This window comes from Carica papaya, chromosome 4 (assembly GCF_054855325.1).
Source record: "Carica papaya isolate Zhongbai chromosome 4, ASM5485532v1, whole genome shotgun sequence".
NCBI lineage: Eukaryota > Viridiplantae > Streptophyta > Magnoliopsida > Brassicales > Caricaceae > Carica > Carica papaya.
Window position 1 is genome coordinate 4495790 of NC_142312.1, and position 27190 is coordinate 4522979.

At 34.1% G+C, this 27190-nt stretch overlaps 2 protein-coding genes and 1 pseudogene across 2 annotated transcripts; 1 reads left to right on the top strand and 2 right to left on the bottom strand.

Moving 5' to 3' along the window:
• The first annotated feature begins 1987 nt into the window (after positions 1 to 1987).
• PIRL5 (plant intracellular ras group-related LRR 5) lies at positions 1988 to 5517 on the top strand. Its single transcript, XM_022052659.2, has 4 exons — positions 1988 to 3562; positions 3751 to 4664; positions 4745 to 4928; positions 5154 to 5517. Exons 1-3 carry the CDS (start codon positions 2920 to 2922, stop codon positions 4889 to 4891), a joined length of 1704 nt encoding a protein of 567 aa, XP_021908351.2. The 5' UTR covers positions 1988 to 2919; the 3' UTR covers positions 4892 to 4928; positions 5154 to 5517.
• Positions 5518 to 9291: 3774 nt separating this feature from the next.
• Positions 9292 to 11855, bottom strand: LOC110822526 (mitochondrial phosphate carrier protein 1, mitochondrial-like; annotated as a pseudogene).
• A 4557-nt stretch (positions 11856 to 16412) lies between these two features.
• MLO10 (Seven transmembrane MLO family protein) lies at positions 16413 to 26059 on the bottom strand. The gene is made up of 16 exons (XM_088217494.1): positions 25085 to 26059; positions 22861 to 23065; positions 22338 to 22395; positions 22037 to 22251; positions 21366 to 21482; positions 19737 to 19797; positions 19479 to 19567; positions 18973 to 19047; positions 18731 to 18819; positions 18563 to 18612; positions 18441 to 18481; positions 18190 to 18363; positions 17779 to 17814; positions 17606 to 17673; positions 17326 to 17386; positions 16413 to 17013 (listed from the first exon to the last, which is right to left on the bottom strand). The coding sequence occupies exons 2-16, from the start codon at positions 23053 to 23055 to the stop codon at positions 16597 to 16599; spliced, it is 1746 nt and encodes a 581-aa protein (XP_088073620.1). The 5' UTR covers positions 23056 to 23065; positions 25085 to 26059; the 3' UTR covers positions 16413 to 16596.
• Between the last annotated feature and the right edge of the window lie 1131 nt (positions 26060 to 27190).

Genomic DNA, 27190 nt, shown 5'->3' on the forward strand with positions numbered 1-27190 from the left:
GTGGGAGGATTTAGAGTCCAAGACTAAATCTTACTTTATTAAAAAAGGTTTCTTAACTTATCTTTCCCAAGGGTTGTATTGGAATGTGAACCTAGTAAAATAATTCTTTCATTCTCATGAGGTAAATTTGATTGTAAATATTCTTTTAAGCTGCAACAAAACCTCTTGATAAACTAATATGGGTGGAAGCCTAGTCAGGATTATATTTTGTAAAACTGGGATATATAAAGGCATGGATGGAACGATTAATGAATGAGATAGGACCTTTTTATGGGAGTGATACCTTTTGTTAGAAGAAGATTTAGAATGCTTAGGCTTTATCATGGTCAAACACCTCATTTAGTGTTTAATAAAGAATATCACCCTGGTCAAATATAGATTGGCTTAGAAAGATTAGGATTTAGACAATATGATGCAAAATCCAATATCAATTAACGTGATCAGGAACTCTCACAATTTCATTTAAAGGCATTAAAGGAATTGATCCTATAGAAACCATTTCTACTTAATATACTATCAAGAATAATAAAAATTAAGGTCATTGAAAATAAAATAGATAGAATGAAAAAACGTTACAAGGTCGTATCTTAATAAGTAGATTAACTTCTTACTCAACAAGATGATAGAAAAATCTCTCTTGAAAAAAAATGTTCTTAATATTATGAGATAATCTATGAAATATCTTACAATGAAAACTTGGTGGTCTATTTACAGGCTAAACCAAGTAAATAAAAAAGAAAATAAATTCTCTTAATTTATTTTACAATTATATAGAAAATAAATTAAAAGTTAACAACTAATTTTCTAAGTAAAATAGATTTAGTCTACATTTTTAATTAAAAGAGATTGTGGCGAAATTAAGATGTGAGACATATGGAAATAAATCAAAAATTAAAAGCTAATTTGCTAAGTAAGAAAAATTTAGTCTTCCCCTTTAATTAAAAGAGATTGTGATCAAATTAATGAGGAGACACATGAAAATTTAGGGCATACCATAAGATCTTATTTTCAGTCTATTCTCTCATCTTTCTTTGGATTGGGCATTCTCTTTATGGTTCATGTCCATGCTCACATTACAATATTTATGCTATATTAAGGGAAAATGATGAGAGTGTGGGCCACCTCTTTAGATCTTGCCATAATTCGGGGGATGTATTTAAACTAAACCCCTTTCACAATTTTTTAGTAATCCCCTCTGGTCAATTCTCTTGGCTCATGGATGTGTTTTTCTTTCTCTATGTTCGTGCATTGTTTTAGTTTTTGTATATCTTGTGACGTACTTAGTGGAATCATAATATATAGGTGTACTAATCGAAATGGGTGTCCCCGAATGAATTATTTAAATGAGTATAATTGCATACTAATGAGTTTGATATGTTTAAGAAAACGATATAAATGACCGATATAAACAATCTATCTACATTTTGATGCATGTCACCACATGATACAGGACAATGGGGTCTGAATTCTATCCTAGTTGAAGACGATGCACATCCTGAGTACACCATATACTCAAACTTTCACATTTAAAATTTTTAGATTTAGGGTTTGGTGATTGATTGAAGCACATTTAACATTTGACATAATTTGTATTTATTTTCAATTTTTTTATTTGTTTTTGTAGATTCCACGTAGTATCAACGTGATTACTCAAGAGCTAGCTAGAATTACACTTTGTAATCTCCATGGAAATTTTATAATTTTAGAACCTCCTTTTTTTTTTTTTTTTTTTTCTGTTCCTCACTTTGCTGCACAATATTTTGTCCTGTTTGATTTGATGATTTTATTTTGTTCTTAAAATTTTTTTCAAAAACTGGGTTTTGGATTATTATGAATCTGGTTAAAAGGGAAACGGTTATGGCGTGAACTGAGAAGACAGCTGGAAATGGTTGGGACGACATTTTCATTAACCCAACACGTGTCTCCTCTCCTTCCCCCTTCGTCATCTCCAAAAATCTTAATTTTACCTTCATCTTCCTTTCCAATCTCAAATCTTTTTCTTCTTCCTTCTGCCTCTTCTCTTCCTTTACAGTTACTATTTTAATTTTAATTATATATTATATTTATATAATATACATGCATACTCATATATATATATATATATTTATGTTTGTTCATTCCTTTACAATCTTTAACCCAATTGCATTCTCATGAAGCTTCTTCCTCTTTGGACTTCGTAAATTCATTCCTCTCCATCCTCTCTCTCTCTCTCTCTCTCTCTCTCTCTCTCCTGTTTTTATATAAACAAAATCCCACATAATTATTTTTTATTATTAGTATTTCGTCGATCAATGCTAAATCAAATAGTTTAGAGTTCGTATCAAGAGAAACCCAGCAGCCATCTCCCTCTGCATTTGACCTTTTTACTCCCGTCATATTTATACATACATCTACATATATATATATATATATATATTCTCTATGAAGTGCTGAATTTTAGTACCCAAAAAATCAAGGAAAATCCTCATTACCCATTGCCCTGTATTTTTATTTTCCATTAAAAAATTATGATTATTGATAATTCAATTACTAACATCAAAGATTCACTTCACACTCTCTCAGAGCCCACGGAGAAAAAACTCATCTTCCTTCCAACGCCACCCTTCTTCCCCCCTCTATAAGTTTACTCTTTCTCTCTATTCAATCATTTTGCTCTCAAATGGATACGTACACCCATCCTCCCTTTATATATAGATGCCTGTTCTCTTCTATTATTATTTTCTTCTTCTTCTTCTTCTTCGATACCCTAATTTAGCTTTCTAGAAACTACTCTTCTCACTATAGCTCCTTCTTGATCTGGGTTTCTCTGCATTTACCTCCCTATTTAATACCCATCTCTTACTTTTCCTCCTTGCGTTACATAATTCTTACTATTTCTGTTGAAATTCTGCTTTCCAGTTCTGGATAGGATTCCCACAAATGGACAAGCGTGTGCAATCAACCGATGAGGCGGTTGAGGAGATCATGAGAATTCACAGATCCTTGCCTACTAGACCGGGAATTGACGAGGTCGAAGCCGCTAAAGATTTGATACTGAACGTTGAGAAAGAAGACCAAGCCAGACTCGAAGCCATTGCTAGGCAAACCAAGGCGCCCGATGTACCCGAAGAGCTGTTCCTGGTCTTGATAGAGATGCAGAAGAACTTGGTCTACTTCCAGAGCAAAGAGCAGAAGAGGGAGGCTTTGAAGCTTCTCGATCTTGAAAACGTTCATGCCTTGTTCGATGATTTCATTCAAAGAGCTTCCAAATGTCTTCCGTCTTCTTCTTCCTCCGCATCGTCAACGCCCAAGCCTGTTGCTTACTCCAATGGTTCTGCTCCCACTTTCTCGAAGACGAAGACGCCTCCATCCGCCATTAACAACACTTCGTCATCGCTCAACTCTACTGCCACTGCTACTACCACTTCATCCACCTTGAACTTCTCCGAGAAAGTCAAGACTAAGGAATTGTTCACCCGCGATGACAGCTACGTGAAGCCCAAGTCTTCATTTAACACCGATAGAACTGGGTTTCCATCCACGCCTCAGATATTTGATTCCACTCTCAAGACTGGCAGCCTGGGTAAGTTTCATTCTCTGGCTTTCTAGGCTCTTCTTATTTACTAGGCTTTTACCGTTATGATTTCAATTCGCTTGTAGCTTTTACTGAACCATGCAGAAATTCACTTAATTTGAAGATTGAGTGAGTTTTGAATTTGTATAAGAGTATTCTGCTAATGTAGTTTTTGTTTATTTTATAAAATTTTGTAGGACAAGATGGTGAAAAATTGAGTCTAATAAAGCTTGCTAGTTTAATTGAAGTCTCATCAAAGAAAGGAACACGGGATCTCAATCTTCAAAATAAGTTGATGGATCAAATTGAGTGGCTTCCTGATTCTATAGGAAAATTGTCTAGTCTGATTACCCTTGATTTGTCTGAGAATCGGATTTTGGCCTTACCCGACTCCATTGGAAGCCTTTCATCACTGGTGAAGTTGGATTTGCATTCAAACAGAATTTCTGAGCTTCCTGAATCTATAGGAAATCTCCTAAGCTTGGTCTATCTGGATCTCAGAGGAAACCAATTGTCCTCTTTGCCTCACACATTTGGTCGGTTGGTTCGGCTTGAGGAGCTTGATTTGAGCTCAAATAATCTTTCTTTGATCCCTGAGACAATTGGCTCCCTTATTAGCCTCAAGAAATTGAATGTGGAGACAAACGATATCGAAGAAATTCCCCATACTATTGGTCAGTGTTCTTCGCTTAAGGAGCTTCGTGCAGATTATAACCGGCTTAAGGCCCTTCCAGAAGCTGTTGGGAAGATAGAGAGCCTAGAGGTTCTGTCCGTGCGCTATAATAATATCAAACAATTACCAACAACAATGTCATCTTTGTCAAACTTGAGAGAGCTTGATGTGAGCTTCAATGAGCTTGAATCGGTTCCTGAGAGCTTATGTTTTGCCACAACGCTTGTTAAGATGAACATAGGAAACAATTTTGCCGATCTGCAGTTTCTGCCAAGGTCTATTGGGAACCTTGAGATGCTTGAAGAGTTGGATATTAGCAATAACCAAATCCGTGTGCTTCCTGATTCTTTTAGGATGCTAACAAGATTATGTGTCCTACGTGTGGAAGAAAATCCATTGGAGGTGCCTCCTAGACATATAGCTGAAATGGGTGCACAGGTATAGTCAGTGTTATTTCCATGCAAATCTAAGATGTTCTCTTTTTCAGTGCTTAACTGATGGTTTCTTTGATCCTTCAGGCTGTTGTTCAATACATGGCTGAGCTTGTTGAAAAGAGGAATGTTAAGTTACTACCCAGTAAGAAGAAAAAGAGTTGGGCTCAGATGTGCTTCTTTTCGAGATCTAACAAGAGGAAGCGTAGTAGCATGGACTATGTGAAATCCTGATTAATGATGCTGAGAAATGACAGCCTCCTTTATTTGAGTAAGTTGTTGAGTTTCTTGCCTGCTGGATCTGTTTATAGGTAGTAAACAGTGTGAAACATATGCCGGTATGAATAGATGGTAGAAACTCTGTGCTTATTTGGGAAGGAGGATGAAGGGTAGGAATGAAAACAAACCACATAATCAAATTAAATCAATGATAACCGTGCTGGTCTAGTGAAGTGTTGGCTCTAATTATGATTCGGTTTTCTTTATTCATTTGCAGGTTTCAGGGGTAATCAGCTAAATGAGAACAGAGATCTTTGAGTCACCAATCCTATACTTGCAAAACGTGGAGTTAGCACCTAGAACACAAGCCACAGCCCTGAAAATTTACTTCTCAATTTGTAGATTTCCTCAGTAACTTTTTCCTTTTTAATTTGTTACATTCTATTACTAGTCTTTCAATTGTATTTCATCTTGTGTTTCTGCTGTACTTGCATTGTAATGAGTGTATAATCCTGCCGGCAAAGAGGAGGGGAAAGAAAACGTTGTACACTGATCCCTGTTGTAAAATGGAAGTCTGAGTTTATACTTCTTTTTTCCACTTGTAAAAGAAATTATTTATTTTGAAAATCACTGTTGAATCTCCTTGAGTTTCCAAGTTACAGTTTAAGTTACCCATTTGTGTGAATGTGCACAGTGTATTTCTGGTATTTGCTAGGGAAACTGTGATTTGTGTGTGAGATTTATTAGGTTTGGTTCGTCAAAGGATGGAGGAAGGATGGTTTAAGGATGGAGAAAGGACGCTGGGTGATTCGAAGCTGACAGGGAAATAAACATGTCCAGAAGTAACCATACAAGATCCTAGCTAAAAGTGAATATGGCACCAAAAGGATACTGGTAAAATGTATTGCATCTCTTTTTATTTCCTTTTCAGAGTTCATGTGTAAACAATGGGCTATCACCATCTTTCTGGTCCTTTACAGGTAAGGAGAGACTGGAGATGGAGATAAAAGCAGTCCCCAGCTTGGTAGGTTGGTAGGTACATTGAAAGGCCACTTTATGTGTGAACCTGTGAGGCTTTTCAGTTTCTTTTTCAGCTTCCAGATAAGTTGTGTGGCCCAATTGATTCAGGTGGTTGGCATTGTAGAGATTTTAGATGTACTGGAAGAATTTGTCAACTGCATGGCAAGTCTTTCAATCTCCATCTTTTTTAACCAATACTTACATAATCATTTAATCAACTTTTGCTCGTTGAGATTAAATTCTTTCTTGAACGATATTAAGAATGCTTTCTCCTCCATACCCACTTCTATTCCAAGTAGATTTATTGTTATGGAAATCTCCAAATTGGTTTTATATCCTTGTGTATCTCTATCGGGCTGTTTTGTCTGTTTATGAATCCTACAATAGTTGTTAATGAGTTGATAGGGATGGTGATGTGCAGAGAGTGGGGCAGGTCTGGAGATGGGTTGGACAGGGAGACAGTGGTAAAACACAATCAGTCCCCAGCACATGCTGGTGCTTGCTGGTTTCAGAAGATTTAGGGTTGTCAAAACCTTGATTACCATCCCCCATGTTTCTTCTTGAATTATTATTGGTTGTATATGAAAAAATTATTTTTATATCTACTTCTATATGCATTTCTAAAAACTATTCTCCTCATTACTGACTAATATGGATTAAGATTTATTACAAAAAAAAAAAAACCATCAGCCATGATCTAGACATGCTTCTGCTTATACTATTATATATATAAATCTATATATGCACACACATGCACGTTAAAGTAAATAAGATTGTCCTATAAGAAAATCCGCCATGTGAGGCAATTGCATTGATCAGCTGCTGAAAACTATTTGGCATATTACATTGATAAGCTGGCTTTCTTCCTTTGAGAAGTTGTATCGAAGGGAACTAATTAAATTTTGTGCATTAGCTGGATCCAATTGCCAATAACTTTTCCTATGCATCATTTGTCCTGATGTGAGTTTCTTTTTTTCAGTTAAATACGGTTGTTATTAATATATGTTCATTAGATTATGCAAATATTCTTGTCTTGCTTGGCTGTATAATAGCACTGGATCTATCTATATACAGATATGTATAATATAATAAGTAGACAGGTGAGGTATATGCCATTTAATGAATTGAAACTGAAGGAGCTGACCCAGTGTCATACTGCATTGAAAATTCTGTAATGCCTCGAAGAATGATGAGATGGAGAAGTAAAGATTTATTAGTTTATTTTGATATTTGTTTTTTATTTTTTCAATAGTTGGAATTTTTTGTATTCTAATCTAAAGGCTGAAATTATTGGAGGCTTATTCCTTTAAGAGGCATTATATAACCAAAGCTCTTTTTGGCAGTTATATCAACTGTATTAATTTTTTTTATAATATTTTATGTAATTCAATAATCTTATGGAATAAGCATAATATACATGCATACATCATTGGATGCTCCTAAAAATCAGCTATTGATTATATAAGAAAACATCTGATCGTTCAACAAGTATTGATGAATTAGAGATTCTGAGATTTTCCAACTCATCTGTTCTTACACTTCCATGTAGGGGGATAAAGGATGCTGGTTTGCGGTTTTTCTCTCATCATATTCATAGAAAGTTTTTCTTTTTACAGTAGGATATTCATATACGAGATGAAGAAAGAACAAAAAGCTGGTGGGTATACGTACACATAAATGTGTTTGTGTATAAGTATATATATGTGGGGTCTGTCCAAATGTGAGGTTCCTGAGGTGAAAACTGGAGTAGATTGTGATGATGACAAAACTGAATTAATTTGAGAATCCACCCAACTCTATTATATATCATAACAACACATGTGTTGTTGAATCTAATCTGGACATTTGTTCTACTTGGAAGTTCTGCTTTCGATCTTCATTCAGCACATATAATTTGTTATTTTATGATTATATTACGAACTAACAGTAAACGACTTATAATACTTGATTCAATTAAGATCAAATATCTAAATTTTAAATCATAATTTTTTTCTAACATAAAATAAAATCATGGCACAAAACAATAACTTCAAAATATAATTCAAAACCTGGATCCAGTTTTAGAGAAATAATGATTGAGAATTGAGAAAGGGATCCAATCCTTGGTGCAGAGCTAAGATATTAGCATAGAATTTATACTTCTCCTAAGCATTAAAATTTAAACATATCAATCTTATATTAATACAAAAGTTCAAAATCAAATACAATATTTCTATGAAAATTTTTGCTGCTTTCGATTCTTGAAAACGTTTTCCGATTTTAATTTCAGAAAACGAAGATGAAGATTGTTTTAAAGAGCATATTTGGTACTTCAAAGATGGAAAACCCGATTTTTTAAAAACAAAAATTATGAAAATATCAAATTTTTTTAGTTTTTTATTTTTCTAAATATTTTCATTTTAAGATAGCAACTATTTTCAAGAACTAAACAGAGTCATGGTTTCTGTTAATTACATTACTAATTCCTATATTTTATTATTGTATTGTTTATACATGAAAAAAAATAAATGAACATTATTATAAGAAACAAAAACTATTTTTAACTTCTATTTACTTTTCTGCTCCCTACACACAACACAACATATTGTTCTGTCCACTACTGTATATGCTGCTGCAGATAAATTAGACAGTGCTAGAGATACCATATAACATATTATGTTGGAGTAAAATAATTAATTATTTCCGCCCCCATGCAAACTAAACCAAATATCAACTCATCAATAATTCATAAAATACACACAGCAACAAACAACAGTCTCCAGCATTGCAGCAGCTTACAGGCTTTGAAATGCATGCTTCAAGAAATCAAAGGTGATGGATAAGATGGAAATCCGTTGTGACTTCAAAATTCTAATGCTGCAGCCATGTCATTTACTTGCCACTACTTTTATTTCTCAAACTCACAAAATTCCTAATTGTCTTTACACAGTTCTCTTGTTCTTTCGTAAATTGAATCCAGATGGAATACGTACGAAGGGTTGTTCTGCATCTGAATTCATGTGTTTTCTAAAACACATAAAGCAGTCGTGAAATCAAAGGTATGGAGGGAACAAACGATAGACATATGTACTGTAATGTTCATTAATATGATAAATCACAAATTATGCAGTGATGAACAAATCCACGTGGCAGACTAAACTTCATTTCATGAGTTGCCAAAAACAACTTGTGATAGGTAAGATCTTGAATGAAAGAAAATAGTAATACCGATCAAAAAGTTCATGTCAGGAGCAGCACCTCCTTTAGTTTCAACCTGAAATTTGTTTTCCGAGAAAAAGAGCAATTGCGTTCTTCTTTTGTTTGTTCCTCAGCATTTATCTTCCAGTTATTGTTTCCATAAACTACCGAAATTGTAGTTTTTCATTCATTTCGTTTTGCTTGAAGTTTGGTGACTTTTAGTCTGTTCCATCCATAGCAGTAGTAACCTCTCCACTGGTTTGCCTGCAAGAAATCCCAGAAAGAAAAGAAGAAGAGAAATAAAGAAACATAAAAATTATTGAACTGCTTATCTCAGTAGCCTAATTTGGAAGAGATCTAATTTATTTAGCTTATTTAACTAAATTTAAGTTTATTAGGAATTAGAAACTTTTGATTTTTTGTTTTATTATTTCAATATTTTTCTTTATTAAATTGTAATTAATTCCTACATAAAAAGTATTATCTATCAGACAATGAGATGGTCATAACGAATCAAGAATTTCTTTTCTTCTATCTAACTTATATTGTGCAGTTTATTTTTTCTTCACCTTGATCATCAATTTCTTCTCATCTACCCTTTCTCTGTCTACTCACCCTTATTCCTCTAATTTTTAAACTACTGAGAGAGACAAGTTAGTTTCGCATTCTCAAAGTTCTGAAGACTCAATGAGACAAAAAATAATAAATAAACACGACTCCAAATTATTATTATTTTTTTGAAATAACTCCAAATTGTATCTAGTAAGTGTTATATCCAATATTTGGGGTGTCACTCACTTATTTTGAATGTCCCCCCATCCATCCCAAACCTCTATTGAATTGGCAAATTGGCAAAAGGCATACAACTCCCCATAATATACTATGACTTGTGTTGTCCCCCCATTAAGTACACAAATGGCACTCATACCATGTGAACTCTGAAATTCTAAAGTTTCACTGCATGGGAATCACTCTAGACATCATCATATTACCTGTTTTGGAGAGTGTCCCAATCATGACCCCTAGAGCTGCAACACCATAATGCCATAAATCAGAGAAGTATAAACCACACAAAATGATTTTGCTCAAGAGAAAGAGAGAGAGACATAGAGAGAGGGAGAGAGAGATAATGGTGTTTAAAAATCATTTATTACCCATCTTCTTCCAATTAGCTTGTTTTAAATTTGACACAATTGATAGAATCCTAAAGGCAATTAACTAAAGTGAAAGCCGGTGATTAACTTGAAAGAATGGTAGAAAATAATACAAGCAGCATAAGGTTCCCAGGAATAAGAAAAAGATAACAAGCTAACAGATGCTTACAATCCAATTGAAACTTTGGTAGCATCATAATATAGTCACTGCAAAGCTACCACAGGTCCAACAAGCAATATCCATATAGAAAGGCTTCTTGTGAATAAATCAAAAGGGCCAATTTCTTGACAGCCTGAACATTTGAAAAACAGAATCAAGCCAAGTCAATTTATCTTTCATTTCACCAAGGTATAAAAAATAAAATTTAACCAAAGGGTATACCAATATGAGGCTATCAATGTTTTTGTTGTCCAAAGAAACAATAATATCGTCAGCAGGATTAGAGATGAAACTACTAACAGATCAAGCAGCATAGCCAGCCAAACATGTTACCCCAAGCTGTTGAACTTTTGAGCGATCTTCTTTCTTTGCGTCACTCTACTGTATAGAAAACCTACTGAATGCTAAAGAGTAGGACAATAGCAACTGCAAATGGAGAATTGAGAGGAGGATTAATTGAACTCGCAAATTGAAAGACTAACAAGAGACATATTTATGCTTAATAGTAAGGCAACAAGCAACTGATATCAATTTATGCAACTTCAGTGTAAGTTGAAATTTACATAGAGGAAGTTCTCTGGCTGGGGGATAACAATAGATAAAAACAGCTGATGTAAACAAGCTTCCTGTAATGTTTATGAACAAGAAGGTACTAGCTTGATGTCTATACTTATAAAAGCCAAAATAATACCTGGCAAAACGATTTGGAAGATGATCTCATGCCCTGGGAACTAACCAAAAGATGCTGCTAACCCTCTAACCATCATGAAAGACAGGGAAAAAAAAACAAGAGAAATTTCTAGAAAAAAGCACTAGCTAGAGTCAGTATAGCATTATTTTGGAAACAATAAAAGAATTAATAATTTCTCAATTACGTACCCCAAAAGTCCTTCAGAAAAGTGAACTCCCATCTATCAAACCCTTTTCAAAATTGGGCTGTGCTTGAACCCGGACCTTAATGGCTTCAAAAAGGGACACGCCAGAGCCACATTGGTAAAAACTTCTGCAGATACTCTACTAACAGATAAAATAAGACCACTGTTGCATTGGAATAAGGACTCTTGAAATATTCATACAGACCAAATTTGCAACCACCTTGAACACCATAGCCAGACAATTTTACCAGTCCAACTCTCCAAAAGGCAGAAGGGGGGCATCCTTCTCTCGACAGGGTAGTAAATTTATTTAATCCTAAAATTTTTGGACTGTACAGACAAAACCAAGATATTGAACGAAGAATCGAAAAGCTGGAGAATCTGCCTGTTGACTTTCAATACTCAAGAGTAGTGATGGCGAGAAACATAGCTCCAGCCCTGAGAATGGAAAGCCCGTAATAGCTCACTACTTTCCCTCTTGCTTTGTCTTCTTCCTCGTTCATCTCCCTCATTTCTTCTTCTTGTTCTTCTTCAATAAGCTTGCTCTGAACCGAGCACCGCCTTAGTGTTAGTATCCTGATTAATATCTGCATGTCTCCGTAAGACAGCGTCACCAACGGATCTTCTTTTTGGCCGAACCCTTGAAGGGTTGGATGAATTCTTCACTGTTCGATCAACTTATACAAAAACCCAAAGCCCTCTATTCAGAAACAAACATAATGTCTGGATTCTGCAGTGTTTCCGTACCGGCTCCTGCTGAATTCCTGCTAGGGCTCTTGTCAGCCTAAACGGTGTATGTATCGGAGAAAGCCCAAATTGCGTAAAGACGGCCATTTGGGCTTGAGAGTAACCGCATTTTGCTTTAATTTTTTTTATTAAAAAATATATATTTCTTCAAATACTAAGTAAAAAAACACTTTAAAAATAATGACTTTTGATTTAAAACTAAAAATTAAAAACAAAGATTTTTGAGATATAACTTATATTCTAAGAGGTAAGAAATAGTTTAATATAACTAATATTTATTATAAATTATTTTAATAAATTTTAAAATATTTTTTTCAGTAATAAATATCTCATCAACTTAATTCCAATAAAATATCAAAAGTTATTTGTACAATTCTATATTAGATTTTATATGAGTATTTATCTATATATCTTCTCATATAAAAAGTCAGATTTTAAAATCTGATTTTACATAAGTATTAATTTATATATCTTTTGAAAAAAAAAAAAGTTAAATTTAAATATATTTCGTAAAAAAAATAATTAATCTTCTACCATAAATCATAAAAATATATTGTCAAATATTTTACTTAATTTTATAAAACATAGTTTGTTTCGAATATTGATTTTAATCAATGAGAAACACACGTAACTACAAAAAAATACAAATTATATTAATTATCGATAAAAAAAATGTACTTGAAAATTTTTGTTTTTAATTTTTAGTTTTAAAGACAAAGTACTTAAAAAATTTATGCACGAACATGCAAAATTATTGACGTACATAGAAAAAATGTAAAATTATGAACTTACATAGAAGAGAAGAGAATTTCTTAATTCTCGATACAAAGTATTTAAGAAACTCATGCACGAACATGCAAAATTATTTACGTATATGGAAAAAAATACAAAATTACGGACGTACGTAGATTAAAGAAGACTTCTTTATTGTCGATTAAAAAGTACTTAAAAAATTCATGCACGAACATGCAAAATCACCAGAGAAAAAAAAAATAGAAAATAAAGGAATTTTGTTTGTATGATAAAAAAAAATTATAAATAAATATATTGCTAATAGTTATTGCTATACAAAAATAAATATCCTTTAGAGTTTTAGAGGAGGTAATTAACACACTAATACATATATATGATTAAGACATACATATAATTTTTGTATAATACACTGATACTAACTGGTTAAGTTTTAGCATTCCTTTCCTGAACTCCAATCAGTTTGTATATGAATTTTCTTCAAATTCTTTGTATCTCTAGCAGAACTGGTAAAATAAATGGCATGCAATTCAAACTAACATGCATATAAATTTATATATATAAAGCATTGGATTAATCACATATATATATATATATGAGGTCGGATGTAATCAATACTCAATTTACCATCTCAGTATATCCAATCCATCAAACATGTCCATTATTGAGTTTCTGAAAATTTATTGCAACACTTATCAAAAAAGAAAATAATTACTAGCTCATGACATAAAAGATAAAAGGACTAAATATCAAAAAATATCACCACCCACCACCACCACCACCACCAACAACAACAACAACATCACTATTGCTTAGATATATATATATATATATATATATTTATGGAGGAGGAAATTGATGAGAGAAACCAGCTCCATAAGAAGGATCAACCATGGGATTATCACCATAATCTTGGGATGAAGGAGGAGGAGGAGGAGGAGGAGGAGGAACAGTCAGCTGAGAGATTGGATCAAAAGGTGGCGGTACAGTTGGAGTAATCATGGAAGAAACAGCCAGAGCCAACTCAGACAGACCATAATCAGGATCACCCATGGAAGCATGATGATGATGATAATCAGTCGGAAACTGATTATGAGAGAAAACCTCGTGAGGCATAGAGCCAGCAACCATGGAAGCATGATGATGATCAGAGAAAGGCCCGTAAGGCATACCACCCACAGAAGCAGCAGATAGCAGCTGATTATAACGTTGATGCTCAACGAGAGTACCCATAAAAGGTACTGAAGGGACCAGAGCCATAGGATTAGAGGCAGCAATCGGCTGAGGCTGAGCCGAATCAGGAGAAATGGGAATAGGTTCAGCTGGAGCCGCTCCAGTTCGTTTAGAGGCGCCGGCTTTCTTAGACTTTGGCGGCTTCGGATTATTCTTAGCAGCTTCAGCTCGTTGAAGCTTACTAAAATACTTTTGGGCATGGCTAGCAACTTGAGTTGGCGTTTTTGACAGCACGCAATGCCTCGAAATGCTTCGCCAGTCTCCCCTCCCGTACTTCTCCAACCCTTCCAGAAACCGGCTGCAAACAAAAAAAAGAAAAAAAAATTCAGATCAATCATAACCGTACCATCTAATTACAAGTCTTATTAAAGAGTAATGATCAGATATACTTATGTTCTTCCGGGGTCCACGGGACACCTCTGTTAGCCTTTTGAGGCTGATAAGAGATGTCCCTGATGGGAGCTTTTCCTCTGTCGCCAGGGTTTCCCTCCCCCTCGACGTTGTCGTCGGCGTAGGGTGGCAGTGGGACATCTCCGGAGTCGATATTTTCTACGTCTTGAATCAGGACAAAGAAATGGTCTTGTATTTCTTCGACGCTTCTTCCGGGAAATTCCCCGGCTATCTTTACAAACATTTCAGATGGGGGATCATTAGCAAACAATGCGACAGCGTTTTCGAACTTCTTGTCCTCCTCCCAAACCCATTTTCCATGATTATCACCTCCATGCTCCATTATGAAATACCCAAACAGCAAAAGAACTGCAAATTAAGAAATGAAAGATTAGATGTATATATATTCAGTATATAAACTGATTAACTAGGAATGTAATTTTACAGAGATAAGAGACATTGATATTAACTTATCAAGTCAGTTATATTCGAAGCAAATACACTCTTGAGCATATACAATCCACATATACAACACTACTGTTGAAGCATATATATACAGAAGTACTTGCAGAATTTAGGGTGTCCAAATACCATTTTCTCTATTACCATTTGCGCTTCATTCGTGGTATTCTGTCGCTGGAGACCCTACTAATTGGTTTTTTACAAGTAGATTTTCTGGTTTTTCTTTTTTTATTTTTATTTAATTATCAATATTATTAGTTTTATTTAGAAGAAAATATTGTGGATGTTTTATTGTAAATAAAAATTCACATGATAAATGCTATATTATTTAGAAATTATGCTTTAAAAAATATTAATGAATTACTACACACATTTTCAATTAAATATATGCATGATAAAAAAATAAAAAATATATATATAAAATTTAAATTATTATAAATTTGCGCGGAAAAAAATATATCTTTTCAAAAATAAATTTGACAGATAAATTAACGCGGGAAAATAGAATATATTCATGCATATAAGTGAAATAAATAAATAAATAATATTTAACACGCGTTCGATATATATAGAAGATATCATATCTCTATAAATATTAAGTAATTAATTGATCGATCGATGCGCTAATTAATATACTTTTTATGTTTACTTGAATTTCTAGTTCATTCTTGAATTTTCGGTTAGATTTTCGTTATTTAAATAAATTATAAATAATATGATACTTTTATAGATATATATAGTGTAAATTAATTTTTTATTTATAATTTCAATAAACTTTAAAAATAATATATATAAAATATTTTAATTTGCATTTTTTTGTGGAGCACACAGTAATTTTTTTTTACTAGAGTAAAACATGGAGATTTTTTTTCTTTTTATTTTTTTCTTTTATCTAATAAGATTTTCTGAGATTTAATTGAAAATCTTCTCAGAAAAAAAGAACAAAAAATCAGTTGGAGAAGCTCTTTTATGACACATGGCAGAGAGTATCCTCAAAAAAAAAAAAAAAACAGATATGCCAAAAAGAAAATAGAAAATAAGTTTTAAAAGTCAATCTGTGTCTGCAGATATTTCTGGTCAACGGTCAAATGCTGTTGACTCTATGATCTGCCTACGTCATTATTTTGGTCTTATTTATTATTATTATTTTTTTTTTTTAAAAAAAGGGATTAAAACTGGCTTCTCCAATGAGAGTAAAATAGGTTGGGCCAGATTCAATTCAACACCGCCATTACAACCATCTTAGCAAGTAAATCAGAAATGCCTCACATATAATATGATTTTGATGTATTTCTATTAACACCTGTAAATTATTGGGATGGGGCAGTTTAGTTTATAAAATCCTTGACTTATTAGGATTTCAAGCTTTTTTTGTAAATATATATTATCTATTTTATAATTAAATTTTGTATATTAATGGGTAAGATAATAGAGACCTTTTTCTAGAACAAAAAGCAGTATCAAGAGACCTTCACAATGCAGCAAAAGGGAATTTAAATGAGCTTATAACAGAGCCAACCACAAGATCACATGGAGAGATTCACTCTTCAATCGATCTCCAAGGGGGATGAAAAAAGAAAAGAAAACCTGGATTTCTTTGGCAATTATTAATCTACAAACAAGAATGTTAACATACAAAACGGAAATCGCCTATATGCCCACATTTCATAGCAAACTAACAGAATTTTTACAAGAAGATGCAGGTATGCAGCTTACACTGCTGACTGCACCATTTGAAGCACTGCCTTTTCATCATGATTCTTTAACAGGTGCAGCCTTGGTGAAGGAGAATTCGTCTTCGTTGCTGGTTTCTTCATTGCGGTGAGTTTCACTGATCTCAATTGCTTGTTCATCCTCATGATGATCAACCCTTATGATGTAATTTTCTGTTGCCGGTGTTGGTGATAAAGGAACTTCGGCCTCCAGATCGGACATATCATGATCTTCATACATGTAAGAGGAGCGAGTTGAGTGACCAGTAGTCTGGAAACGATGCAATGAAGGTCCTGAAGAATGAATGGCGCTTGGGCTAGGACTTGCACTTCCACCAAGAGTCCTGGTTGACATCTTTCCTCCCTTTGCGTGCTTCTTTTTCACAGCCATGTGCCACTTTTTAAGGGCCTTTGATGTTTGTTCATCGAAGATGGATTTCTTCATTTGTGAACCCATCTGCGAGTCCAAAACACAACTTTTATCCACCTTAAAGAATTGCATATCATCAAACAAAAGATAACTCCCTGCCAAGTTACTTCTTTAAAAGCGAAGAATGTGGGTGCATAAGTAATTGTTGTGAATATTTTGTCAGACTAGTGATGGTGTGAGTTTGAAATCTGACAACTGAGGTTGGAAATTAATCCTCTAGTCTGTGTTGGTTATGCCAGTTTCTTATTCGGGAATGCTAGTTATCAATGTTGTCATTTTACCAAATGCAACATACCATGGCAAATAACTTATGAGTTTCAACTGAAACAAATGAAGTACCTGCATTACAAGCGCATACAGTGGAAGCGTGATGTAGCTACAGATAAATAAGGTACCCAACCTGAAAAGGTCATGAAGGAGTTCAACAAATCAATTGTACATCAAGATAGTGCAATTTTTATAATCGTATGGCAGAAATGCAACTAGACATCCCTGTACCTCTCTGAAGGACATAGGGCTCTAGTTAACAACTATTGATATCGGAATATACTTGCAAATGGATGATATTTACCGCCTATTCAGATTAGGAAGGTAATAATTTCATAAGTAGATATCTCACCCCAGTGAAACCTTTGTTATAGCAAGCGCGAAATTTGCATGAAAGCAAGATTTTAGGCTGAAGGAATACTGCATAAGAGAAAAGAAATATCTGCCTTGAGCATTAGATATGAAGACATGCAAATAAATAAAGACAAGATGCAATTGGTGTGACAGTTGAGAAGTGTCAGTTACCCATATCCACAAGAAATAAGTAATCTGGAACGCATTCTGCAAGCACCAGAACCATGAATTAGATAACAGTATAAAAAGGCAATTTTAAGGGGAAAAAATGATTCTCTTCGAGTTCACAGCGTCTAGACTGATTGCAATTGAGTTTTGCAATTATAGATCTAGGACAAACTTGAGCATCACTAATTTAGAGAAGAAAACATCCGAGTGTTCTTCCGATATGATAAAATGACCACCACAAAATAGTAGTTCATCATTTCTCCGATTGAAGGTTACAGACAGGAGAAAGAAAAAAAATGAATTTTAAAAGAAAACAAAGAAAATGAAATTTAAGATGACCAAATTTAAGCTGATTCATTCTAGTCATTCTATTCTAATGTTAAAGCACCTATAATGATAAAGGCCTTTAAGTACCTGAAACAATGCGAAGTGGATGAGATGAAGAACTAATTGAGGGCGACCAAACCAAAAATATTTGTCGGACCCTTGCACAAGAGGTATCCCTTGCACAACTGCATGCCTTTCTGTGATTTCAATAGCCATCTTCGTCAAAATTGCTTGAAGCTCTGTCCCAACAGCTAAGATTATCTGTAATCAATCAAATGATAAGACATCTAAAATATTCTATATTCTGGAATACTCATTACTAGGAGAAGATGTCTTACAACTACAGGGATTATGGAGGCCCAAAACAATGCTTGCCATCCTGAAACAAACATAAATTTGTAAATCAATCTGGAAGCTAAGATATTGCTTTAGTGGCTTTTTCAAGGAGAAAATGGCTCACCGCTGACGTTTAGCAGCAAGAAAATCACGAAGGATGCCCATAAAACCGGACTGAAAAGCAACATAAGTGTAAGTCAAATGAAACAATAAATTATGGTAGAGTAGAATAAGTCAAAATAAAACCATAGACCAGGGCAGAATAAAAAGTGAAACATGGAAAACCCATTACCTTACTCCAACAACCACCTTAAAGTCATCCTCTAACGATCTTTTGATGTACTTTTGGAAGTCGAATTTGCTGCCTGGAGCTAAATGCACCTACAAACATAAAATTTTCAGAATAATAATAAAATCTAACTTTTGGAAGTTGAATTTGCTTCCTGGATCTAAATGCACCTACAAATATAAAATGTTCAGAATAATAATAAAATCTAACATCAGATAATGTCAGTTGTGCAGTAGAAGACTCACAGTAATAAATCCATTGCGCAATGTCAGGTAATCAGCCCTTCCAACAGACCTGAAAAACTGTCGAAGGAAGCATCCCTGCAATGGATTGCATTTTAAGAGTTTAATAAGATTCGCATTGGTAATACTTGACCTTATACAGCAAAATCATTAGCCTATTGGAAAGCAAATGAATTTAGAAAAGCTTTAGCTTTACCTCTACAGGTCAGCCAATTGGTTCCTGTTAGAAATGCTACACTACTCACCAAACACACTACACTTAAAAGTTTATTGTTCAACTGTGACAACGATTTTTCATTTGTTCTTTACTTCAGACAGTTTTTTCTTTATCTATTGATCAATTCCTCATCACAAGTCTATTAATTCTGAATTCATAACATTCTTATAGTTTTGGCTTTGCTTGAAATGTTCAGGTCTATATCAAATTATTTGCAGCTAGTCACTGAACATATTGTACTATCCTGGGTAACACAAAATGATAATGCGAATGGTCAAGAAAATACTCTTACAATGTAGAAGAATAATGGAATTCTGGCCCAGAAACTGTTGTGTGCTCTCACAAAAGATGTCTCATGAGTGAGCCTGAATCTAGAAGGATCTGTACACAAAAGTAAATCTACATCAGCATCCAAGATGTTACACAGAACTAGGTAACTGAGAAATAAACAGATTGCTAAATCATTCTCAAGTAAGGAACTGCAAATTTCAAGGAAGGAATAACAAAGGAGTATAGAAATCTGCTAATATGGAATAATATAATACCGTACCATTTGAAAACTCATAATCATGAGACAAAGTTTCCTTCTCCCACTCTTTCCAGCGACGAATCTGTCCAAAGCAATTTTCAGCATTAAATTGGTGCTACCAGTTAGAAAGCTGAAGTGATAAAGAAGAAGAGATTGATTGTAGTGCAAAGTGTTGTCGTCAGATTTCTCTACATTGAGACACACAAAGAGAATCACTTTTGTCCAAATGGCTATGGTGAACTACATACTTAAAATTCTACATTTGATGCAAAATGAATTTTTCTCATCTTTTCTAAGTAGATTAGGAATCAAATTTCTTTTAAATCTAGAATTATTATATTATTTAGGAGTTCATTATTATATCTTAGTAGTATTAAGATTTTATTTATAGCTTACCTTTAGGTTATAGGCACCTTATCAGAATTCCTTAATTATTCTCCCTTGAAGAAACATCCTCAACTGTAGTTAGATTATAATTTAAATCGAAGCATTAAAAATTTCATATTATCACGTTTGAAGAAGTCCAGTTATTGAAAGGACTTTCTTCGTAAATTTTCTCGACTTTTCTGGTCATCTAATGCATAAATTCTTAAATGTGCTTCTTATGAATTTTTTAGGTGTGATATCTAAGGAACCCTAACTGCCATAACTTTGTCCACCCCAAATCTCTAAGCAAGGAAATCAGTCCTTAATCTTCATACATCAAGTTATATCAAAGTAAAATGTTCCTATATCCAAAAAATTCCTAATCTGCACAGAAGTCCCAAACAGAAAACACCCCTCATCAGCCGCTAGTTCAGACTTCCCACTAAACAATAAGGGGTGAATGATGCAGCAATCACGACTGGACTCAAACCACAGCAATTGGTCTACCCCCAGGGTCCTGTCCGCCAAATCCACCAGAAAGAGCCCGAAGCTCCACTGCATCACTAGATTGTCATTGTCCTAACAAAAAATCTGGCATCAACCACAAATCTACAACTACTGTCACCAAACGAGTCAACTGCCAGAACCTCAGCATCCTCTGGTGACTGAAAGCTGGCACACAGCTTATTCAAAACCTAAAAGGAGTTCTTTAAGTTCCGTGCAAAGCAAAACCTCGATTCAATTTTCATGAGAAATCAATTCTTAATATTTCAAGATCATCTTATTCTAAGTGTAATATTTAGATCTTTTCTAAATTCATTTGGCTAAACTTTTAACATGACTAAGAACATGCACATGTTGTTGAAAAGACATAAGCCTCCTATTACTGTAGTTCAAATGTCAGTGTCTAAAGTTATTTGTTCTCCCTTTGGCATAGAACATTTGGGGATGAGTTCATCCACCTATGACAAGAACAAGAACACCAAGATCTAAAAGAGAACAGACAGATCAGAGATTGTCATTTTTACGCTAAACTTGAGACCCTTTGTTCAATTACTACCCTTGTGTCTGCTGTCAGAGCCATAAGCTAATAATCAATTATTACAGATCACATGATTGATCATCCACCGTTAAAGAAGTTTGTGACCCCACACGCATGAGATTTCCCAACAAGACTGGAAACTAGAATTAGACCCGCAAAGGGAAGATGATGTAGCATTTTAAGTATAAATGTAGGGTAGCAACAGAGAATATAAGTGAAAAAGTCAAAGAAATTTGTCACACCTTCAGCCTTCCAAGCATCATTGTAAGGAAACTATACACGATGTGGAAAACTGCTAAGAAGAATATGAGAATGTGCAAGTCATGCAATCCCTGAACAGATATAAGTGGTTCATACCCCTACAAAAGAATCAGAAAAGTTAAGAGTTGAGAAGGACAAATTTTTATCTAGTAATCAGAGACAATTTCTATTTTTCCACGTCTCAAGTGAACAGAAGTGACTAGTAAAGTAAGACATAAAAACGAAGCACATAGCAGGGAGGATCACTAAGTAATTCCAGATGGAATATAAACCTTTTGATTAAAAGTAGGGACAATGATGGATTTACCATACAATTACAGATTCATTATCCACTAAATGGATTCTCCAATATAAGGCATTGGTGTGAAGAAAGAATGGACCAAGGGTACAGGTACAAATAAGATACCATCTACAACAATAAAAATCAACAGCTTTCTAATCGAAAAAATCAGTAGTTGGAAGGAGAACCCATGACTGCAGTAAGTTTGATTAATTTTGACAGTAACTAATTGACCACAAAGAAAGAGGCCATGATTCATGATATCAAAAGCTCAAATAAAATATAGGACACTTCAGTCAACTATGATTCTATGAATCTTTTGCCACTTAGGCAAAACTCAGCTAGCAAAGTACATGCACCATAAAAATTTACCTTCCTGCATTCTACAGGAGAAGCAGCTGCCAAAAATCTCCGCTCAAACCAGAGGAGTCTCCTGTGATGATTTTCCTCTTCACTGCTAGCTTCATGCTCACCATCAGCCTGGCATGGCAGCATGGTGCTAGCAACTCCTTTAGGAATGCAGATCTTGGCAATGTGATTCTGACCAAAAGTCAGGAGCAGCGAAATGAATCCAAGAACCATCAGCTCTGCAAATTATGATATCAAAGTCAAATACACATCACCACTTTCCAGATTTGAAGGTCAAACCATAACTATAGAACTTGTGTCTTACCAGCTTTGACTTTTTCCAGAGCCTCAAACAGAGCACTTTTGTGCCTTTCTGTAAACCACTGAATTAAAATCAAACGAAAATAGCATCAGGAAATTTAGTTTCTTTCAACTAAATATAAGATATCTCTATGGCTGCTATAGATGCTTGTTTCATGGTGTCATGAATTTTGGTTTCTGAGTCAAATAAAGGAACACTTCATCCTTGTTACTGTGTGGATGTATTCGGAGTAAAGGTAACCAACCCCCCCCCCCCCCCCTCTTCTCCCCAAAGATAAAATTTAATTCCCAAGTGACTAGAAGTGCAGGAAAAACTAAAAAGAAAAGAAAGAACCAAAACCAGTAAATAATTCCCCGACCAACTTGCCAGCAATTAATTGGGAAAAGAAGTTCAAAGAGCAGCCAAAAGTAACCACCAAGTTGTGAGAGAGAAAAATACAAAATCCTATCAATAAAGGCAGCTCAAACAGAAAAAAAGAAAAACTGAAACAAAAAACTACAAGCAGAAAAAATGAAAAGAAACATACTGTTCCAACTTTGTGAAGAACCTTTTCTAAGAGAAGAGAGATGATGATAATAACAGCACAGACGCCAGCAACAGCCCATGTAGGAGTTTGAGTAAGTGGCTTCTCCTCCCCACAAGCCGATGCTGCTATGGCAACTCTTGCTTCAAGTAGCAACCAGGAAGATAGAAGAAATGGCAGCCAAATATTGATTCTCATTTTCAGTTTACTGTAGAAAATTTTTACAATTATAAGATAAGAAAACAGTGTGGAGGCTTATCCATGTAAAATGGCAATATTCTTTGACATTGCTAGAAAAGGAGAGCCTGCATGCGTAGACTGTATCTTAATTGCTAATATATATTCTTAAGATAAAGTTTCATACATGTATTATTTAAAAAAAAAAAATCACACTCGTAATAGAAGTAATAGAGAGAACAGGGTGTTGCTCATGAAATGGATGATGAGATGAAGTAGCAGCTGTCACATTGAGAGGTGCAATCAAAACCATTACAAAACAGGAGTTGCCATTAATCCATTTCAAAGCAGGACACCATAACTATACCATTCGATATACAAAGATAAAGTTCTGCTAAATTAAAACATGATGATAAGGTATTATGCACCCATCTAGCAATGCAAACAACTCTAGCTAGAGGCTAAAAGAAGTTGATTGTTCCTAAATAGTGTGAACAGATGCACAAGTACATTTATCATTTGCCTGTAAAAGCTCATAGAAGTGGAAAAATACAATTGTTTGTAAGCCATAATGTGCAACAGGGAAAACAAAAAACACACCGACAGAAAAAGTAAATGGTCTATATGAAATCCAAAAACCAATTACTTTTTATCGATTGATTGGTTTTTGTTGGTTGGATATCCAGGCTATATTGGAAATTGAGACTAAATTCCACCCAAAGTGATCTGAAGGAAACACACCTCCATGTTTGCTTGGCACATTAAAAATTTAACTATAGCAATCAACCTAGGTGGATCAGTAATTGAACAAACCTCTTAAGGAACTAGACTAACCTCAATGATACAAGTCAAAATGATGTATGCTTATGCATGAATCTAATAAATCCATGGAAATGCATAATGCCGCTACTGGAAGAAAGAAGCAATTGTCTCTGATATGCAATGCAAATGGTGAAAATTGCAAAAACTAGAGGAGAAAACCGTACATAAGTAAACAGCTGAAAAAAATTTATAATACTCATAATAATACATTCAATGCAGAACATGTCAAGTGTTTAGAAAAAGCAACACAGCCAAACATTATGTACAGAGAATCGAAACTGGAATACTTTTAAATATCTGCATACTAGAATCAAAACCTAAAAACACTATAGACCTCTCCAAACAAGTATGATCCTGAATATGACACAAGAACATTTCCTGTCTTTCTTTTGGACAATGAAAATCCGTAAACCCACACTAAAGAAAGAAGTGGCCAAGACCAGAAAACTGAAGCTATTTAATATTCATGTACAACCCATTAGCAGCTTAAATCCAACAAAACTACTAAAAACAAACTCAAAATCAGGTGGATTCGACATATATATTTGCTGATATCTGGTAACTCAGCAGCCAAACAAATACTCTCACATTACTTAGCTACTAACAACCAAAATGATAAATAAACATAATCAAGCAACCACGAGGAACCCAAAATCCAGAATTAGGCTATCAGCCCTCTACTTGTGTACTAACTAGATAGCAAAAGGTTTAAATTATGACCAGGCAACCATTTTGGTTCAAATTATCAGAGAATAAAGGGATAGAGCAAACCGAAATATCTGTCTATTTATTAACATTTGGGAAAAAAAATCATAACCAAGCAGCCATAGAACAAAAGAAAACCCAGAAATGTTTGACATTTTTTATGAGGAAAAAAAAACAAAGCATAGTTGATAAACTAGCATCGGGAACCTCATCCATGTGGTTGAATAAACACCAAATATCAGAAATGCTGTTTTCTAATAATCAAGAACCATGTAGAAACAAGTATGAGCACATTTTTCGTTAAAAAATATATATTTAGTGTCACATCCGAAACTTCATTTAAACATCCAAGAACCAGTTAGTTTACCAGCAAGTTCTCAATCCACGGAAACATGAGCAAAACCGCAAGATAAGAACATTTACTAGCAATATACTGGAAATACGGCTCATAGACACAAATCAGGAGAAAACAAAATCCTCAAGCTTCATAGACTTGTTTAAAATGGAAAGAGTATAAACTTACCAAGTGGCCACAGTGAGATGGAAGGAATAGAGGGGATCAGCAGATGACAGAGGAAGGCCAACGGCTGTGCGAGCACCCTGAGCTTTGGTTGAGCGAAGCACGAAAAAGGAGAATTAAGTAGCTTTCCCTGGTGGATAGGAAAGCAGGAAGTGGTGAGCCGGCGGCAAAGAGACACTAGCAAGAGACGGCTTATGTTGTCTGTTTCTCAAGAGTTTTTTTAGGCAAACGGAGGGAAAGTAAGGAGGTACTGAGGTAGGTCGAAGTGAGTTGAGCGAGAGGGAGGATGAGAATTTGTGGATGGAGGAAATGGGCACTTGGTTCCGTGTGGCGACAAGAGATGAACAGAGTGCGGAGGGAAATGGAGGTGAAGGGAGAGAACAATGGTGATAACGAAGCCAAGAGAAGAAAAGATCGCGAAATTGGTGGATGGTGAAAGAGACAGAGCAAAGGGGGAAGTCGGAATGAGAGGAAGAGCTTTCTGACTTATTGGGTAACGCTCGACGTTATGCAAAAATAGCGTACATCAACAAAGCGACAGAGAAAAAGATAAATAGGATGAAAGCAGGCATATTACTCAACAAAAAACAGTCTCATTTATTATCATCTCTCTCTCGCTATCTCCTTGTATAAAATAACAATTTCCCAGCTCACCACGTTGACACCACCGAAGACCTCTTCTTCTGTTTTTGGAACTGTCAAATCTTCCAAATTCAATTTTTTTAACTCTTGACTTTCGTTTCCCAAAAGCGGTTTCATCGGGAACCCACTGTATTATTCTATACCTACTCGGAAAAAATATACAGTGAAGGTGGTATATGTCTAGAGGAGTTTGTCAACTTAACATTAAAAAAAAAAAAAAAAAAAAAACCAAATCTAAAGGAGAACGCATGCCGTGAAGCTCTGCTCTCGGAAACATTTAAGAAAACAGAAGGTGAGGAAGACGAGATTCAGTTTTCTGTAAACGTTAACAACGGTAAATGTCAGGTGATAACGGCTAAAGACTTTAATGAAGAAGAAATATTTCAAAGATTTTAAACTTACGCTGAGGAATTAATTGACGGAGGAATCGGTTAACTGATCGGCGTTAATCGCCGATTTAGACAAGTCAGCATCTTCTTTTTCTCTCCTTTTTTGTCTTTTTTCTATTCGGAGAAGGACGTGGACCCCCGTCTCCTTCTATTGGCGGACTCGCCCATTCAGCTGATTTGTCATCACGCGCCATTTTCTTCTTTCCTAGTTTTTGCATTCTCCACGGTCGCAATGAATATTGTTAGGTAAATGTTTTGACTTTTTTTTCCTTCACGTCATATGAAGCTAATCAAGATTTTGCTTTATTTTTCATTTTCAATAATTTTTTTTTTAATTTTAGAGGGGGTGATAATTAAAACTATAATTTTATATATTTAATTTAGAATTTTTAATAACTTTTTGCTAAATTTCGTGTTGAGAAAATAATTATTTACTGCATTAAGTAATTTTTTTATAAAAAAAAATTTAATTTTTATGTAAACTAATAATTTTCTTTTGAGATTAAAATTTACTCTACATTTTTTAAAAATTTAATTTGTGATATTATTTGAAGCCTTTTTTTTTCTCATAAACTCTTAACTTATATAATTATTATCAAAACAACAATTAACATTTTTAATATTATAATATTATATTTTAATTTTTAAATAAATATTTTTAACAATAATTACAGTAATTTAATAATTAAAAATTTTATAATTTATTTAAATTTATATACAAAATTTATTATTTTATATTTATATTATGAATTGATAGTAATTTATTTATAATATTTTATTAATATATTAATAAAATTGTATTTCAATGTATAATGACTTTTTCAGATTAAATATATATATTATTTTGACTAAGTTTTTTTTTTTTTTAAATACCTTCAATGATTTAAAAATTGGATTTAATATTTTTTATGAATAAAAAATAAATATTTAAACAGCACGGAGCGGTGAATGCAACTTTCGGGGATGAAAGAGACGGAATACATATCCAAATTATAAACTAATAATTTTATCATTATTACGTGTTCTCATTGTTAATTACGTGTAAACTTTGGTTAAAACAACTTTTTTTTTTAATTTA